This window comes from Bos javanicus, chromosome 3 (genome assembly GCF_032452875.1).
Source record: "Bos javanicus breed banteng chromosome 3, ARS-OSU_banteng_1.0, whole genome shotgun sequence".
NCBI lineage: Eukaryota > Metazoa > Chordata > Mammalia > Artiodactyla > Bovidae > Bos > Bos javanicus.
In genome coordinates this window covers 43228453-43248912 of record NC_083870.1, presented here as the reverse complement: position 1 = coordinate 43248912, position 20460 = coordinate 43228453, and the positions used below count along the sequence as shown (strand labels likewise).

The following is a 20460-nucleotide window of genomic DNA, read 5'->3' as shown; positions in this document are numbered from 1 at the left end:
AAGAGGGATGATGAGGAAGCCATTTAGAGAGCACTGGTCTCAAACCAAGTGAATGTTCCAGACTGGTTAGCTACCAGGCAAAGAAACATTTTCTTTCTTTTTTTTTTTTTAAATCTCTGCACACCCCTATCCTCAATTGCTGTTGAACAAGTGTGATAATTTTAAGTTATATGAGGCTGGAGAAAGGGGTCTAAAGATGACTCCTAATTAATAGGCTAGAACCCAAGGCACATATCATAGGGACTTCTTTGTAATGTCCACATTAAGTATGCTGTATAGGCTAAGCCTAATTTTCTGAAACCTTTAAAGAGAGTCCCTCCTTTTTGGTATGGTTCTTCTATATTCAGCAAATCTTAGTGCTTCTAGACTATTTTCAAGTTGAAACATCTGTTTTCTGGAAACTTCTATCTTGAAGAAGTTTAATGGACTCAGACATGGTTGGTAATGCTGATTTCATGGCTGTTTTAGTGTTCCTGTGGCAGTACCTGACTGGGAAAGGCTGTTCTCAGCATTTTATTTCCTTTTTCATAAACAAGTAAAATATTAAATAACAGGAAATCAAAAGCCAAGATTGAAGAATACTGTCTCAGATGGCCAAATTGAATCTTCAGGATTATTTTCACTTTCCAGATCACAAAATATAAATGTAATTGACAGAGACACTCAGGTTTCAAAAATGAAACATTTTTGAATTATGGGTGTGTGTGTGTGTGTGTGTGTGTGTGTGGGTGTTGGCTTTGCCATCACCCTTTTTTTGGGAAATAATAATACCTAAAAACAAAGCTAAAAACATAGTAAGATCTGAAGCAAATATCTCCGGGGAGGCCCATTAGCAAATTCATGACTCAAGAGTCTGGTTTAGACTTCTGTATTAAACCATGTGTTGTTTAAAGAATCATCCCTTGTATATCAGATAGATTAAATTATCTGAGTAAGAAAAATTGTTGTAAATTCCAAACTGCTTCTGAAATTCACATGTACCATTTTTTGACCGGCTTTAAGGATTTAATGACCACAGGATATAGTTTAAATAAATGATTTAGATGTATTTGCAGATTAGTTCTAAGAGGATTTTGTTTAACTTACCAGGTTGGTCTACTGTTCTATGAAATTAGTTCAAACTTGTTGTTCGTTACAGTGGTCCTCAGTGTGTCGTGAACACAAACATTTTATTTAACTTTTTTCTTCAGTTTTATTGAGATATAACTGACATACAGCACTGTTTAAGTGTATAACATAATGATTCACTCACATACATCATGAAATGATTATCCCTGTAAGTTTAGTGAACATCATAGTCTCATATAGATACAAAATTAAAGAGATAGAAAAAAATTTTATGATGAAAATTCTTAGGATATACTCTCTTAACTTTCATATATAACATGCAATAGTGCTAATTATATTTATCATGGTATACATTACATCCCTAATACTTATTTATCTCATAACTGAAAGTTGGTACCTTTTGACTCATTCATTTGCCCCTCCTGTCAGCCCCCACATCGGGTAACCATAAATGTGATCTTTTTTTTTTGTATGAGACATTTATTTTTGAAGTATAATGACCTACAATACTGTGCTAGTTCCTGTTATACAGCATAGTGATTTGGTATTTCTATACATTTCAAAATGATCACCGTGGTAAGTCTAGTTGTGATATGTTACCATTCAGAGATGTTGTTGTTGTTCAGTTGTCCAGTCATGTCTGACTCTTTGTGACTGCATGTACTGCAGCACGCCAGGCCTCCCTGTCCCTCACTATCTCCCAGAGCTTAGCCAAGTTCATGTCCATGGCATTGGTGATAACATCCAGCCACCTTGTCCTCCGACACCCTCTTCTCTTTCTGCCTTCAGTCTTTCCAGCATCAGGATTTCTTCTAATGAGTCAGCTGTTCACGTCAGGAAGCCAGAATATTGGAGCTTCAGCTTCAGCATCAGTCTTTCCAATGAGTATTCAGGGTTGATTTCCTTTAAGATTGACTGGTTTGATCTCCTTGCTGTCCAAGGGGCTTTCAAGTGTTTTCTCCAGCACCACAGTTCAAAGGCATCAATTTTTCAGGGCTCTGCCATTCAAAGATACTATATACTATATTCCCCACATTGTACATTTCATACGCATGGCTTATTTATTTTGCAACTGGAAGCTTGTGCCTCTTCATCTCCCTTACCTATTTCTTTTTTTCCCCTCCTCACTCCCTGCATCTCTAGCAACCATCTGTTTGTTCTCTGTCTATAACTCTGTTTTGTTATGTTGTTCCTTTTTGTTTTTTTTAGATATTTGTATAAGTAAAATCATACAGTATTTGTCTTTCTGTGACTATTTCACTTAGTATAATATTCTCTAGGTTCATCCGTGTTATTGCAAATGGCAAGATTTCATTCTGGCTGAGTAATATTCCATTGTGTGTGTGTGTGTGTGTGTTTGTGTGTGAGTGAGACCACATCTTCTTTATCCATTTGTCTGTTGATGTGCACTTGGATTGCTTCTGTATCTTGGCTATTGTGAATAATGCTTCAATGAATATAGGAGTATATAGTCTTTTCAAATTAATGTTTGTGTTTTCTTTGATTAAATACTCAGGGATGAAATTTCTGGATCATATGGTAGTTTTATTTTTAATCTTTTGAGGACTCTCTGTACTGTTTTTCATAACAACTGTACCAATTTATATTCCCACCAACAGTGCAGGGGGATTTAGTTTTCTCCACGTTGTTATTTGCTGTTTTTTTGATAATAGACATTTTGACAGGTGTGAGGTGATAATCTCATTGGGGTTTTGATTTGTTTTCCCTGATGACTAGTGATGTTGGGCATCTTTTCATGTGGCTCTTGGCCATCTGAATGGCTTCTTTGGAAAAGTATCTATTTAGATCCTCTGTCCATTTTTTAATTGGGTTGTTTATTTTTTGGGTGTTGAGTTGTATGAGTTTTTGTATATTTTGTATATTAACCCCTTATCACATATATCACTTACAAATATCTTCTCCCATTCATCAGGTGGTCTTTTTGTTTTTCTGATAGTTTCCTTCACTGTCAAAAGCTTCTTAGTTTAATGTAGTCCCATTTATTTTTGCTATTATTTCCCTTGCCTGAGGAGACATAGCCAAAAAGATATTTTTAAGACCAGTGTCAAAGAGATTACTGCCTACATTTTCTTCTAGAAGTTTTGTGGTTTCAAGTCTTATATTTAAGTCTTTAATCCATTTTGAATTTATTTTTGTGCATAATGTGAGAGTTTTCCATTTGGATTCTTTTGCGTTATAACTGTCCAGTTTTTCCAACATCATTTATTGAAGAGGCTGTCTTTCCTACACTGTGTATTCTTGCCTGCTTTGTTGTAGATTAGCTGCCTAAAGGCACTTCTCACAGAATTAGAATAAATAATTCTAAAAAACGTGCGGAGACACAAAGACTTCAAATAGCCAAAACCATCTTGAAAAAGAAGAGCTAAAGGTATCACTTGCTCTTACTTCAGACTGTACTACAGAACTATAGTCATCAAAGCAGTGTGGTACTGGCACAAAAACAGACAGACACACAGATCAGTAGAACAGAATAGAGACCTCAGAAATGAACTCATACTTGTATGTGCAATTAATTTTCACAAACATTTTTTAAATTTTAAGAGTTATACATTATAAAATTCATTTATGTGTAGACTCTGGCAAGTGATACTAGTTTTCCATTTATAGAAGTGGTATAAACTACTTTAGAATGAATTAAATTAAAAGATTGTGTCTATTTATAAAGAGAAGAACATAAATAGAAATGATAATACATGGTGCTACGTGTGGTGGCAGAAGTTGAGAAAGTTGATGCATGATTAACTGAAGTTTGTGAAACATTGGCTTATTGGAAAATAATATATATTATACTTGCTTACAGTACTGTAATTTTAATTAATTGTTAAATTAAAATCTCACAGCTTATTGGTCATACATATATGTTAGAATGTTAGCTCTTTAAGAATCTTTTATTAAAAGTTAAAAGAGTTATTTGGATCTTGATACGTGGCATCAGTGTTTTGTGTGTGTGTGTTCTTAGTTGCTCAGTTGTGTCCGACTCTTTGTGACCCCATGGACTGTAGCCCTCCAGGCTCCTCTGTCCATGGGGATTCTCCAGGCAAGAATACCAAAGTGGGTTGCCCTCCTCTAGGGGATCTTCCCAACCCAGGGATCGAACCCAGTTTTCCCACATTGCATCTGTGTTAATGAAGCAGAAAAAAATTAGTCTAATTGGTTGACTCCTAAATGTGGGCTCAGCTGGTAAAGAATCTGCCTGCAGTGTGGGAGACCTGGGTTCGATCCCTGGGTTGGGAAGATCCCCTGGAGAAGGGAAAGGCTACCCACTCCTGTATTCTGGGCTGGAGAGTTCCATGGATTGTGTAGTCCATGGGGTCGCAAAGAGTCAGACACGACTGAGCAACTTTCACTTCAATAAGTTAGTTAGGAGTAAGAACATATATGTTAAATGTTATTCTATTGAGAAGAGTTATAGGACTTCCTGGCAAAGAGTGGGAAAATTTTATAAAAGCCATGCATGTACTCACTAATTTCGGGGTAAATTGTTACAGGGCTTCCCTTGGCTCAATGGTAAAGAATACTCCTGCCAACGCAAGAGATGTAGGTTTGATCTCTGGGTAGGGAAGATCCCCTCAAGAAGGAAATGGTGATCCACTCCAGTATTCTTGCCTGGGAAATCCCATCAACAGAGGAGGCTGGCAGGCTACAGTCCGTAGGATCACAAAAGAGTTGAACACTACTTAGCGACTAAACAACAACAATAAAACCAAGCACTGTACAAAGGGCTTTTGTTAAATTTTATCAGTCAAAGATTGGGGAAGATTCTTCCAGTTTGGATTCATATATGCTAATATCTATGGCACCCCACTCCAGTACTCTTGCCTGGAAAATCCCATGGATGGAGGAGCCTGGTAGGCTGTAGTCCATGGGGTCGCTAAGAGTCGGACACGACTGAGCGACTTCCCTTTCACTTTTCACTTTCATTGATTGGAGAAGGAAATGGCAACCCACTCCAGTGTTCTTGCCTGGAGAATCCCAAGGACGGGGGAGCCTGGTGGGCTTCCGTCTCTGGGGTCGCACAGAGTCGGACACGACTGAAGCGACTTAGCAGCAGCAGCAGCAGTGAGCAGAGCATTATTTTTTTTTCCTGAGAAACAGAAAAAGAAAATCAGGATATTTAGAAGATGCTTTGGAGTTAATTTTATTCAGCAATTACTTTTAGAAATATTAGAGTATCTGGGAACAAATTTTTGAGTATTAGTTAAATATAGACTTTATTTTTAGGAAGATACACATTTAATACTTTGTAAATGATTTAGTTATTCCACATTAAAAAAAATAAATGAATATACATTAGTACATAATACAAGAAATGTGAAGATAGTAGAAAATATAAAGTCCTCCCTCCTCCCACTAATCTTTCTTCAGCCCTATTCCTACACACAACTCCTATTAACAGTTTGAAGTCACATAATTTTAAAAGCCAGTGTAATGGCTTTTGTAAATTGAAAGAGTAGGGATCTTTGTTTCTGTCACAGATTCTGCTTGCATTGCCCGTATCTGTATTTTTAAGCAGATGTGATGTGTGGAATTACTGTGGCCTTTGGATTCAAATCAGAATTGGAATTCTAACTGCATCACAGAGCAGCCATGAGAGTTTGGGAAGTTCCTTACCTTTCTGAGCTTTAGGTTCCTCAACAGCAAAGGCTTAATAAATTTGTTTTATTTCTGAACTCTAGTCTTTCTCTTTTTAATCAGTGGCATATCAAAGAAGACCTGGCATAAGAATCCAAGACATTTTTTCTCCTGGAAAGATGGAATTTGTCATTTTAATGACCCCAGCATGCATGTATTCAGTGATGCACTGCTTTATTAGAATATTTCACCAGTCTCCCAAGTACCTATCATCAGGTTATAAAAGGACATTGCATTTACCTGCCCCTAGAATATTCCTGGAATTTAGATGGCCTCTGTTGAGTTTCACTTTGCACTTATTAATGATTAAGCACTGGGATAAAAATAAAAACAAAGACTCTCATCTTACAGTGTGAGAATATGGGTCATGTGTGCTAAGTCATGCAGGTAAGATGAGTAGCAAAACTCTGTGGGGTAACCGGTCTAGAGAAGTCTTTCATGTGGGCTGTTAACTCCCTCCTGTAGAATGATTGCCTCAAAATTAAATGGAGTTAATGTAATTGCTCCTGAGAATGGAAATGTATTTTGCTTTTCAAAGATGGTTGTATAAGCTTTAATTATCTAATCCAAACACAGGAGCTTTCTACAAACAGTTTTCTCTTTTAGCAGGCATAGTCAACTTGCAAATACTGCTGCATCTTTAGGCTTGAAAAATCATTGCGTTATAACCAAACCTGTAGAGTATTATATAATCTACCCATTAGGGAACAACAAACTCCTGTTTTAATGTTGGTTACTGAAAATGGTTTTTAAAGCTAGGGTTGGTTTAAGTGAATTTTTGTAATCATTTTAGCTGCAACTCGAGATGTGGTTCTCCACTGGTGGAATCTGCATCTCCTGTCTTGATCATTCTTTTACCATGGTTTCATTTTCTCTGCTGTTTTTGTTTCATATTCAGTTCACTTTGTTTGGTAGGTGCTTTATCAGACCTTGTTTACTTGTCATAGGAATATGGAACTTTCTTAATAAAAGTTAGAAGTATTTTTTTAATATGTTTATTTTAGCTTTCTTTTTTTAGAGAATTGAGTTGTTTTCTAGTCTTGAACTTACTAATAATTAAATATGTGTAATATATTGCTACCAGAATAGCTTAAAGCTGAAAGAAACTTTGTAAGCAGAGAATAAACCCTACTTTTTAAGAACTGGGACTCGGTCATTTTTGTTGTTGAAACGCATAGGGTTTTTTGTTTTGTTTTTGTTTCTTGGCTGTTCTATGTGGTATTCAGGATCTTAGTTTCCCAACCAGGGATCCAACCTGTTCCCCCTGCACTGGGAGCATGGAGTCTTAATCACTGGACTGCCAGGGAAGTTCCATGCATAGGGTTTTGATGTTGGGACATATTAAGGAAATAATGCCATTAATTCTAGGTAGAGAGGATTTTAGGGATCAAATTTGATTCAAACTGTAGAGGAAAAGGATCAGTGCTCTTGTCTGAGAATTAAAATATTAAACTGCACTTAGAATAAAATCAAACTCTCATCATGGCTTGCAAGGCTCTTCACTGACTCTCCCTTCTTCCCCCTTCCCTAGCCTCTGATCTCTGTCCGGCTCACCAAGCGCTGTCCCCACTCAAGGACCTAGCCCCTTCTGTCCCCCCTTTCCCTTAGCTATTCCATGGGTTTCCTCCTACATTTCTCCCAGAGACCCCTTCCTGACCACTTCGAGGTATTAAGTAGGTCTTCTCTTGTCCAGGACTCTGCGTATTTCCTTTTCAGCACTTATTTCAGACTGTATTTATTTTTTAATAAGTAATTTATTAATTATTGTTTTTGCCTCTCAAGAACATAAATTCTATTAAGAAAGGTGGCAATTCCTCATACAGTGCCTGGCATCTATTGTATATAGTCAATAAATTGATTAAGTGGAAATAGTTTACTGGTTTTAAGAACTCTTTTTTATTTGTGTCTTTATTTAAGATAGTTTGTCCTGCTGGTCTGGAGGGATTTAAACATCCTCGATATCAAGGGCCTAGCCAGTATGTTTTCCAGTGCTCTTACCTGCATGCATTTCCTCTCATTTCATTGTGATTTTATTGATTGTTTAGAGAGCAACATAGGCATTCCTCAGAGCAGGCAGAGAACTCAGTAGATCTCCCATGGGTCCTGTACCCTGAGATGTCTTTCAGAATTCACCAGGAACTAAATTACTTCACAGCAGATCTTCTGTGAAGGACAGAGAACTCTATATTGGTCTTTGGTGAACACACAGTTCAATCATGGAGGTACAATTATTCTGTTCCCTAGAGAAAACCCTGCCATTATTTCTGTTCAACGTGCCTTTAAACAGCCCTGGATGGCCCCTTTATGGGTTTGCCCTGTGTCTTTTGGAGAAGGAAATGGCAACCCACTCCAGTACTTTTGCCTGGAAAATTCCATGGACAGAGGAGCCTGATAGGCTACAGTCCACAGGGTTGCAAAGAGTCAGACACTGAGCAACTTCTTTCCTGTGTCTTTAAGCTCTTACTCATCCTTAAGCCAAAGGCTGCTGTTCAGCTTTAAGCTGAAAAGGAAAGTTTGGCAGCCTGCTTGCTGTCTAAATATCAACATTATCACCATGACAGTTGTCACATTCAGAGTGAAAGAACGGAAATGCAAATTTGGTGAGTAAGTAAAATTAGTTTTGTGTCATACTTTGGTTGTATTCTAAATGTTGCTATTTATTTGTCTTAGGTAATCTATTTAAAGAAGACACCAGAAGAAGCCTACAGAGCACTCCTCTCTGGCTCAAACCCCCCCTATCTTCCATTCAGGTATAACTGCTTGTGAGACTTGAGCTGTGGCACTTTGCTGGGCAGCTCTCTCTTTTAGAGTTGGATTATTGTGTTTTTTAACTGTATTAAGACTATGACTGTGATGTCATGTGGAATGAAATGAGACTAGTGTTTATTATTTCATTTTTTTAGAGATCCCCTCCCCCATCTAGTAAGAATAAAATAGCTTTCTCTTTTTAGGAATTATTTTTTTCCTTGAATTTTTTCCTGTATCTTGATGATTTAAGCATGAAGAGTACCTGGTTTATGACCTAATTAACCATGTCAAGATTTGTTAAATTTCAATAATCGGGTAAAGAATCCATCTGCAATGTGAGAGACCTGGGTTTGATCTCTGGGTTGGGAAGAACCCCTGGAGAAGGGAAAGGCTACCCACTCCAGTATTCTGGCCTGAAAAATTCCATGAACTGTATAGTCCATTGAATCGCAAAGAGTCGGACACGACTGAGTGACTTTCACTTGCATATTACTGATTCATCCATTCTTTCTTTCATTTTGTGAGCATTGATTGAGCTCTGACCAAATGTCAGGGACTGGAAATATAGAATAAGACCCTGAAAGTACCTTCCCAGATGCACATCTTTAGTGGGGACCCTAAATCACTTGTTCAGCAGACACATCTAGCTTCCATCCAGAGAAAGGCTGTCTCTCATTACAGTGTTGGAAAATGATATTTTGTAAGTATCACTTGAAGATGTTTTAAAATTTCAGGTAAACTTGAGCTTATTTGTAGAGTAGAAGGGAACATATATCAGAACTTCCACAACAGACATCTCTGATAGAATTGAGAATGATTCTAATATTTTTGCCTTTTTATTAGTGTACAAATCTACAAGCATATGGATTGCTTACTATTGTTACTAATATCAAAATTACCAACAATAAAGAAAGAAAAGAACAGGAAAAATTGAGGAGACCTCTTTGTGTTCATTACTCTCCTGAAACTCACAAAAGCAGGTCCCAGTGCCTCACACTTAAAGATGCTTTTTGTAAATATTTATTCTAATGAATAAATTAAGACTGAATCCTCTGAAATTCAGAGGATTCCCACCTCTGTTTCTTGACCACAGAAAAGAGTATTATTAGACACAGGGTGGGTGTCAAGGAGAGGAGGAGTAGGGGGTGACAGCGCCTAGTATGCTTCAGCTTCTCAGTGAAAGCAAGGGGTGAAGTACTGGAATTGGGACAGTGAGAGGAAAATATCCTCAAGCAGCCCAGAGGATAAGCTAATTAGACATTGAAGGGCAGATAGAAGAGGGCAGATTATGAGAAATGCGTGTTAGTTGCTCAGTTGTGTCCAGCACTTTACGATCCCATGGACTGTAGCCTGCTAGGCCTTCCTGTCCATGGGATTCTCCAAGCAAGAGTCCTGGAGTGGATAGCCATTCCCTTTCCCAGGGGATGTTCCCAACCCAGGGATCAAAGCCAGGTCTCCTGCATTGCAGGCAGATGCTTTACCACTGGGCTTCCCTGGTGGCTCAGTTGGTAAAGCATCTGCCTAAAATGCAGGAGACCCAGATTTGATCCCTGGGTCAGGAAAAGATCCTCTGGAGAAGGAAATGGCAACCCACTCCAGGACTCTTGCCTGGAGAATTCCATGGACAGAGGAGCCTGGTGGGCTATAGTCCACAGGATTGCGAAGAGTAGGACCCCGTGATTGTGCAACTTTCACTTTCACTTTTCTTTACCGCTAGCACCACCTGGGAGGCCCAGGATTATGAGAGGAGAGTTTTAATGGTGATGAGAAAGCAGTTATTTCCTTCCACTTCTAATGCCTTCTAGAATTTGAAAGTTCTTTGCACAATATAATTCTGTTTTTTAGAAAAGCATAATTGTTTTAGTCAGTTTGGGCTGTACCATAGCCTGGGTGAGTTGTAAATAACTGAAGTTTGTTTCTCATGGTTCTACAGTCTGATCAGGGACCAGCATGGTCAAGTTCTGGTGAGAGCCCTCTTCAGGGATGCACCTGCTCACCTCTTGCTGTGTCCTCACAGAGTGGAGAGAGGGCAGAAAAACTCTCTGGGGTTCTTTTTTAAAAGAGCATTCATCTCAATCATGAGGGCTCCACCCTCATAACCTAATTACTTCCCAAGGTCCCACTTCCTAATACAATCCCATTGGGGGTTAGGTTTTCAACATATGACTTTTGGGGGACACAAACATTCTGTTCATTGTGGTAATGATAATATTAATTACTTCCTAAATTCTAAGCAAAGTGGTTAAGAGTGTATGATTTGAAGGCAGAGACTCTGCCTGGGTTTGAAGATTTGTTCTGCTCTTTTCTGTATATAGTAAGTACATGTAATTTGGGCAAATTACTTATCCTTTCTGAGTTTCAGCTTCCTTTTCTGTACAATGGCTTCAAGGCTATCTTAGAGATGAAATGAGGTAATGCTGTATCACTGTCCTGCTGCAGTACCTGGTTTGTGTTTTTCTCGTTCTTGTTAGTACTATTACTATTTATTAATAAGACATAAGGATTATCCATAGGATATAAAATGAATAGGAAGTGTTTCTAATGATCATACATTCTAGTAGGGGCAGGTGGCTCTATAGGCACATAATTAATTATTTAAAAACTGGGTTGTATAAAAATAGAAGAAAAGATTCTGACAGAAATGTGAGAAAGTATCAGACTCATTTAAACTGAACTTTTAAAGGGTTTGGAGGTAGAGAGTGGAGGAGGGAAAGTTCGCCATGAGTGTGCCCTGCTGGACAGTCCTGGAAGGCATTGTGTCTGAGACAACTTCCAACATTGGTAGGAACCATAGCATCCATGGTGAGAAAGGGGCCAATAACTGTGAAGGGATCATAGATGTACTTTTCCTGGAGACAGTGATGATTCTTTAAAATTTTTTTTTAAATCAGAAAAATGTTTACAGTTTTTGTTGTTATTTTGAAAACAGCACATGCACCTCGGAATTGTAATGCTGTAACATTGGTAAAATTGTAATTCCAGTCAGTAGGCCCAGTGGGCAATGTATCTATTCAGGTATTTTAAGTGGAAAATATATATTAATTTTTATGCTTTTAATGTTATCCACTCAAAATTCATGGGAGATGTATTTGTTTCACAAGCCAGATGAGCCTTGTTATCCTTAATTGTCAATTTAGATGAAGATATTGAGGAGGAGAAGGAAAGAATGAATATTTCCTTTAAGCATAACTTTATTTTAGCTTATATGTGACAGGTAATTAGTTTCCTGAGAACTAGAATTTTTCAATAATTGATAAGATTGGAATGGAAGAAAAGATAGTAAGAAAATTATTACTACTACATAGACTTAAATCATAATTTTTATAGTTGTAGCCTATTTTTCCAAATTGTTATTTAAATATTTGAAAATATTTCTGTGGTTAAATACATTAACGTGGTTTAAATATTTTTAAAATATATAACAAGGTATTATTGAAAAATCTCTCTCCCACCCTTGATTCTTATCTATCTGGTCCTTTCTGGTATCTTCTGGTATTGGTTTATTCTATATCCTTCTAGAGTTTCTTTATGTGTATATAAACAAATAAAGATATATTTAGCCTTTTAAGTCTAAAAAAAGTCTTATATTTCCCATTTTATCACAAAATGTGACATATTATGTGTACTATTCTGCATTTTGATTTTTTTCCCCCTTAACTCATCTTGGATATCTTTTTACACAAATACATAGAGACCGTCCCTCCTCATTTTGTCATGCTGCTGCTGCTGCTAAGTCACTTCAGTCATGTCCGACTCTGTGTGACACCATAGACTGCTATATAATGTACAAAGTGCATTTAACCAGTCTCTCTCAGGTAGACATTTAGATCATTTCCTGTCTTTTAAACTGTAGCTTTTTAATTCAGATGATCTCAAATGTCTTTTAGAAGAAACTGAGATAATACTCTGGAGAATATTATAGTATTGCTGTTAGACCTAAAAAGTTTGAGTAATGTGTTTACCTGAAAAAAGAATGCTTAACACAGACATTTTTTCTTAGTTTAGGCACCTATTTCCAACTAAAAGTTTGATCTTGAACATGTTGTATGTTGTATTTTTTGATAACACCATGAGTTGTATTTATATTAAGTTGCATTTCTAAATCCGTACTCTTTGTAAATCATACATTTGAAGCAGAAAATACTACACAATGTGCATTTATAATTCAGTGAAAAATTTAGTTGAAAGAATACTACTAGTTTTCTGGAATTTTATTACAGAAACAGTTTTTTCTCCTAATGCTGACATAAGATGTGAAGTGATTTTAGTCTACAGCCCAGATCAACTTAAGGCTGATGCAGTACTATTAAGAATCATTTTTATACTAGTTCTGGTCAGCCATCATCACCTTGGCCTTCCTTTGATCTAGGGTTTCATTCCATTTATTGTTAAATTACACTTCTGTGTTCATTCTCTAGATGTTTTTTTTAAATCCTTCTTTCTTTATTAATACTTTTTCATTACTCTGCATTGATGCTGCATTAATTTGCATAATTCTACATTAATCTTTCTGCATTAACACTTCTATTTAAAAAACAGGAATTTGCAAAAGGAACTTCTATTTAAATGTGATTGTTAAAAAAAAATAAAAAAAATAAATAAATGTGATTGTTTTATCGTGTAAGAATTAAGAAAAATGAAGAGAGTTTTGAAGGCCTGTTGAAGTGTGAATGGTGTCTTTGTATGCCCTCTTTACTGAAACGCCTGTGTTGCTGTTTGTTCTATACATAGTTTTAGTGTCTTTCTAATAAAAGTGTTTTAAGGTTTAAATTTAAATAATGCTGTTCTTCAACATTTTATTGATTTAACAAAAATTTACTGGAGCAGTCTCTTCTGTAGTGACTTGGCTCATTTTTCTAGAGAAGCTTGGCAGGTCCTGTGCCTATAATTTACTATTACATTTTGTTCATGGCCCATTACGTTTGCTACATAAACCATGAAAACAAATGTCTTATATTGTGATTATTTGTTTGCAGAGCTGACTCTCCATCAAATATAGCACAGTCTTCTCTCAAGGACTGGGATTGGACTCTTCTTATTTGTGTGCCAGGGAATAGTATATACACTAATTAATTTATTGCTTTTTCTGTGCATGTCACTGTGATAGTCTATGGGTTTAAAGGTTATTAGGACAACCAGGTGGAGAAGGCAATGGCAACCCACTCCAGTACTCTTGCCTGGAAAACCCCATGGGCGGAGGAGCCTGGTAGTTTTCACTTTTCACTTTAATGCATTGGAGAAGGAAATGGCAACCCACTCCAGTGTTTTTGCCTGGAGAATCCCAGGGATGGGGGAGCCTGGTGGGCTGCCGTCTATGGGATCGTACAGAGTCGGACACGACTGAAGTGACTTAGCAGCAGCAGCAGCAGCAGGACAACCAGGTACCTGCTCTAGGGAACTCAGTGTATAGTTTGTGTATGTGTAGGTATGTAAAGTAGTTAAAGGGTCTCATTAAAGTTTGGAATTAGGAGGTGTGGGAATATTGAGGAAGGAGGTTTAACACTGGAACTGGAGATTGGAGATGTTAGGGATAGGTGCCATGAATGCCTTTCACCTTAAGATGAAAATGGAGAATAAAAATGCAGGAATTGGTCTTAGGTGCTGTAATTTTTCACTTGTATGGCATAGATTATCTTTTTATAATGATAAGTTGGGTAGGATACTGTATAATATAATGTTTGCAGTGTATTGTTTTAACTAAAAGTACTATCTGATTGAGTTTTTCTATTTGTAAACTTTTTTAGTTTTTAAATTATGAAAATGTAACACATTTATAGGAGACTTGGAAAATACAGAACAAAGTTACATAGTTCCACTATATATTACAATTATTTAAGTAGATAAATTAAGATTTTTAGTTAGAGTTTCAATATCAAACTCTCAAAAATTAATAGAATGAATATACAGAGAAATAGAAGGATAGAGTAGACCTGAAAAGCACTATGAACCAATTCAACATAATTAAGATTTATACAGTTTTTACACAATGAGTGAGTGAAAGTTGCTCAGTTGTGTCTGACTCTTTCCGACCCTATGGACTATACAGTCCATGGAATTCTCCAGGCCAGAATACTGGAGTGTGTAGCCTTTCCCTTTTCCAGGGGGTCTTCCCAACCCAGGGATCAAACCCAGGTCTCCCACATATCAGGCGGATTCTTTATCAGCTGAGCCACAAGGGAAGCCCTGCTGCTGTTGCTGCTGCTGCTGCTGCGTCGCTTCAGTCGTGTCCGACTCTGTGCAACCCCATAGACAGCAGCCCACGAGGCTCCCCCGTCCCTGGGATTCTCCAGGCAAGAACACTGGAATGGGTTGCCATTTCCTTCTCCAGTGCATGAAACTGAAAAGTGAAAGTGAAGTTGCTCAGTCGTGTCCGACTCTTAGCGACCCCATGGACTGTAGCCCACCAGGCTCCTCCGTCCATGGGATTTTCCAGGCAAGAGTACTGGAGTGGGGTGCCATTGCCTTAGGATACAAATGCTATTCAAGTTCCTACAGACTACAAACTAGGAGACACTGGAACATATCCAGGGACATAAGACCAGGTGCAAAATTTGATGGTCTAAAGGTATTTTAATCTTGCAGAGTCTGTTCTTTTATCACTGTGGAATAATGTGAGTTTTTCTATTTGGATTTATCTTACAAATTGTAAATAACCTAGCTAAAAATTCACTAAAGATGAAGCAAATTTAAGAAAAGGTTTAGATAGATTTACTGCTTATTCTTTTTTCCTTCCAGTTTTATTGAGATATAATTGATATACAACACTGTATAAATTTAAAGTGTACAGCAAAATGACCTGACATCCATATATTGTGGAATAATTACCCCAGTAAGTTTAGTTAACATTTATTACCTCAGGTAGTTACAATTTTTTTATGATGAGAACTTTTAGGATCTACTCCCTTAAGAACTTTCAAATACGCCCTACAGCAGTGTTAACTCTGGTCATCATGCTGGGCTGTATATCCCCAGTACTTATTTATCTTATAACTGGAGGTTTGTACCTTTTGACCATCTTCGTTCAATTCTCCCACTCCTACCTCCATCTGCTGCCTATCCTTGATTACTATAAGTATAGTAGACTTTGGTGGCATTTAAATTTCTTCTTGGTGTGACACTCAAGGGGTATTTGTTGTCATGTTATGTCTGCAGTTTTAGGGTGTTCCATTTAATTGAAAAGTAAATGTGTCAAAAGCTATACTTTTCACTTTACTAAAATCGCCAATGTATTTATCAAGAGTTTGGCTTAAAACTAGAGGAAAAGAGTATATTTCACTTACTTTAATTCTTTGAGTCCATTCATCTTTACTGTAGGCTTGGCCGTTGGCCGTCAAAGGAACAAGGGGCCTTTCATTTCTCGGGCCAGAGTCACAGAGTTTGAATTGGCGAGGCTGGTGTGAGTCTTTTTAGGTTCTCTTCTGTCAGTCACTGTACTACCAAATTTATAGTGTGTAGTGTTGACCAGTCATTCTACAAAGTCATATTAATTGCAGCCTGTCTATGAAATCACCAAACCTTAGTGGAATTCCTAGATTATTTTCTTGGTAGTCAATGGCAGTGGTTTTTAAATCTGCATTTTTGGGTGTTCATAAAACAGTGTTTGTGAAAACTCTCTAAATCTCTCCTAACATTGAAAAGGTAACCCGTCTAAATTGTACAACTCTGCTTTTATATCTTTTTTTGTGCTTTTAAATTCACTTGGCACTTCTTTTTTTGTTGGTCCATATGTATTAGCTTGGTAACTTTTTTGGTATTGATGATTCATAAATCTGCTAAAACCCAATTTTTCTATGACATATAAAATTAAATGGGGAATACAACCATACAGAAAATAAACAACATCAGGGTCCCAATTTCAAAGACAAATACCGAAAGCATGACTTAAAAAATAATGGCTTTAGGTGCAGAGGTGAGGATGAGATAGGGTGCTATGCTGACATCCAGTGAAATAAAGCTGGTTGAATGTTGGCTGTCTTGTCACCAGTTGTTAAGTTTAGCGTGTGTTTTGTTTTGTTATTTTTTTTGGTTGGTCTCATCCTGTATAGATCCAGGAACATATTTTTGCATGGCGAATTTATTTTAGCTTGAATAAGAGGCTTACAGTCAGTGTTTCCCTAAGGAATATTGCTTCTCATGTGTTTGTGTGCTAAGTCGCTTCAGTTGTGTCTGACTGTGACCCCCAGGCTCCTCTGTCTATGGGAGTCTGCAGGCAAGAATACTGGAGTGGGATGCCATGCCCTCCTCCAGGGTACCTTCCCGACCCAGGGATGGAACCCGTGTCTCTTACGTCACCTGCGTTGGCAAGTGGGTTCTTTACCACGTGTGTCACCTGGGAAGCCCCATTTACTTGTTTTTTAGAAGTCTGGGAAGCTTTTAAAAAAGATTGATGCTGGTTCTACTTCCCAAAATTCTGATATAAGTGGCCTGAGGTGAAGTCTGGGTGTTGGGATTTTTAAAAACTACCAAAATGATTCCAATATGCTGCCAAGGTTGTGAACTACTGCTCTATAAGATTTGTTGTTGTTGTTCAGTCACCCAGTTGTGTCTGACTCTTTGGGACCCCATGGACTACAGCACGCCAGGCCCCACTGACCCTCACCATATTCTGGAGTTTGCCCAAGTTTGTGTCCATTGCATTGGTGTTACTATCCAGCCATCTTACCCTCTGACACCCTCTTCTCCTCTTGCCTTCAATCTTTCCCAGCATCAGGGTCTTTTCCAATGAGTAGACTCTTCTCATCAGGTGGCCAAAGTATTGGAGCTTCAGCTTCAGCATCAGTCCTTCCAATGAATATTCAGGATCTATTTCCTTTAGGATGGACAGGGCTCTTTCTGTTAACATTCAGCAGAACTAGCCTTCTGAAACTCTACGGCACATTTCCTGATCCACACCTGTGTGGAACAAAATAGGTCTCTTGGGATTAGAATAATAAGTTGCCATTTGTGGAAATGCTTTTGTGCTGTTTCCTTAGTCTTAGAAATAGATGGTGTGTCAAATAGGGGTATTTTATCTAATAGGAATAGGAATCTAACAGGAACAGGAGTTTTCTCTTAAAGCTGACTTGATATCAGAAAACCTTCCTTAATAGAGAACCCACAAACCTCTCCCTAGCAATCCTTTAATGACATTTGTTATTAAAATGAACCCATACTGTTTGTGTTCAGGGATGGGTTTGTTGTGTTTTGGGGATGACCCCTAGTGATATATCAGTTGCTGAGCTAGTAATGTGGCCCTGTCTTAACGGGAAATCTTCTCTGGGCATGCCAGAGCTTGTAGGTCTCAACAAAGGCTCAAAGGGGTCAACCTCTTAGAATTTGGCATTAGGCTGCCTACTTTCTTCTAAAGCAAAGTAAATATGTGCTAGCAGATGTTAGATGTAATTATAAAATGTATCTCAACATAAAATGTTGAACCAAATATTTGTTAGCTCGAATATGATACTGTGATTTTTGTTTGTATTTCAAAAGGAAAGTTGTCTTTAATACCATGTTTTTTTCCCTGAGTATCAAAAATGTAGAAACAAAATTTATTTTATGCTCTGCCGGGAGCCGGCGAGAGGCATTCCACTCATGACAAAGGTCATGAGGAAGGAGGCTCAGCACACGCAAAGGCGGGATCGAGCTTCAGGAGTCCCCCTGGATATTCTCGAGCATCTACCCCCAAAAACCAGAGTCTGCCTACTTTATTGCTTTGTGCTCTCACCTCTGACTTTACTGGGGGCTGTCCCCCACCACCATCTCGCTCTCTCTGTCAAAGAGTTAACTTACAGCTCCAATTAATAAAGTTCCTGGGCAATTAGGAGTGTTTAAATCCAAACCCCTCAGATAGCTCTCTAACTCGCCTGACAAGTTTACCCGGACTCCTACAGCTATGCATACGATTGTTTACAGTCTCCCAGCCTCAAAAGGCACGGGAAGCTTAAGATATTCAAATAGCTTAGAGCCTCTCAGAGAGTTAGAAACTGTCAGAATAAACTAGTAAAAGATTTCATTGATGAGCCAGTGCTTGCTGCCAAGTTTCCACATCCCCTAAATTGTATCCTTGAATGTGTATTAATTAATATAGTTGGTATGTAGAAAAAATAAGTAGTGGCCTTGGTGTTAGCAACTTTAGACCCTTAAGGTAATAAATTCTTTCCTTTGTTGTAAACCCATTGCACCTCTGCCCTATGGGAATGCAATTTTATCTAACACCTTCGGCAATGCTCTAAGACTTTTCTTTCATTCTCAACTTTTCTTTATGATGGCCACTTCTCTGCTTCTCAGTGTTGATCTTTGGAGTCATTTCTGCCTCCATGAATCTTTTTGCTTTTGATGCTTGATGTGATTGGGAAAAAAATCTGCATTAGTTTTTTTAAAAATAATTTTATTTATTTATTTTTGGCTGTGCTGGCTCTTCGTTGCTTCATGGGTTTTTTTTTTTCCTAGTTGTGGTGAGCAGGGGCTACTCTCAGTTGTGGTTCGAGGGCTTCTCCCTGGGGTGGCTTCTGTTGCTGAGCACTGACTCTGGGGCATGCGGGCTTCAGTAGGTGTTGCTCCCAGGCTCTGGAGCAGGCTCACAGGCTCAACAGTTGTGGCTCACAGGCTTAGTTGTTCCTCAGCAGGCGGGATCTTCTCAGATCGGGGTTTGAACTTGTGTCTCCTGTATTGGTGGGGCGGATTCTTTACCACGGAAGCACCAGGGAAGCCCCTGCCTTAGTTTTGAATAGTGAGGATGGGCTCGTTTCCTGAGTCTTGAAAATAGAAGAGAATAGATTATTCTGTCCAGACTGTTGAATCTATTCTCTACAGCTGGGGTGTATTGAGTAACTTGGACCACCATGAAAAGCAGATTTATCAGGTTTTCTTGTGACAGTGGCAAATAAGCACCACTATTCAGAATCTGAAAACAGAAACAACTGTCAAGGTCTGTATGACCCACTAAATACACAGAAGGAAGTGAGTTATATCTTTTTTTTTTTTTTTTTCTTTTGAAACATGGCAGTGCTTCAATAGTTTGAGTTGTGAAAATTGGCTCAGATTACTTTTTTTGTTATTCCTGTTTTTATGGTTTCGGATCAGGGTACCAAACTTTCTGTAGTCGGGTAAGTGCCAAATTTTTTGTACTCTTTATAGTACTTTTCCAATAGCCAGCCTTGGTTGATGAAAGTGCTTTGGAATAGTTTGCAGTCATTTGCCTTAATGAGCATAGGTATTTTGTTGAATGCCTCATATATGAAGCACTTATTTTCAATAGTGGAGTCAAAGACAATTTACTAGTATTTTTGTCTTTAAGCAAAGTTAAATGTGGTTAAATGGGGGACACTCAGATATTGATAAAAAGCCCAGAGCACAGCTCTTGGTCTCTTTCTGGTGCCTGTTATTGCTACTTCTAGACAGTAGCAATATGTTTTGCTGATTTATATGACCTTTTACGCCATGATTTAGAAGTGAATTTTTACATATCTCTGTTTCTTTAGATAAGCAAAAATGATTAGTGTATAGCTTTATGTTAAATCTGAAAAGAAGAGATTCTGTGTCGCATTTTTTTGTTAGGTACTGGTTGTGCTCAATTTTTGGCTCTGCCCCATGAAGCCATTTGATTTTGTTTTCAAGTGGGAAATAGCTTTGTCCTCCCCATTGGTTCTTATCAAATATATTTTTATCTTGTAGGTATTAGATAATATTAAACAATTGGCTTATTCTTTTCTAGGGACCTGGTACATATATGTCACAGATGTGTTCAGAGACTGAAAGCCAGGTGTACTTTGGACAGTTGTATAAAGTATTTAGTACATTGCCTAATTCCCAGGTATCCATACAAATTAGTCTAGAGCTGAATGGCCTAGAACAGTAGCTACAACCTACATGTACTATTCAGCACTTGCAATTTGTTTAGTCCAAACTGAAATAGACTGTAAGACTACCAAACACACATTAGATTTCAAAGACTTAGTATAAAAAAGTAAAATATCTTATAATTATGTTGATTATGTTCTGAACTGATAATAT

General features: G+C 37.8%; 1 protein-coding gene across 8 annotated transcripts in view; it reads left to right on the top strand.

Annotated features, from left to right (window-relative positions):
• CDC14A (cell division cycle 14A) overlaps positions 1 to 20460 on the top strand; it is a 178345-nt gene that overhangs the window by 66022 nt on the left and 91863 nt on the right. For 4 of the 8 annotated variants that reach the window (XM_061411049.1, XM_061411050.1, XM_061411053.1 and 1 more), the window contains one exon: positions 8392 to 8471. The exons of the other annotated variants lie outside the window; for them this stretch is intronic. In XM_061411049.1, the coding sequence (XP_061267033.1) occupies positions 8392 to 8471 (80 nt within the window). The remainder of the gene's footprint in view (positions 1 to 8391; positions 8472 to 20460) is intronic. 8 annotated transcript variants of the gene reach the window in all.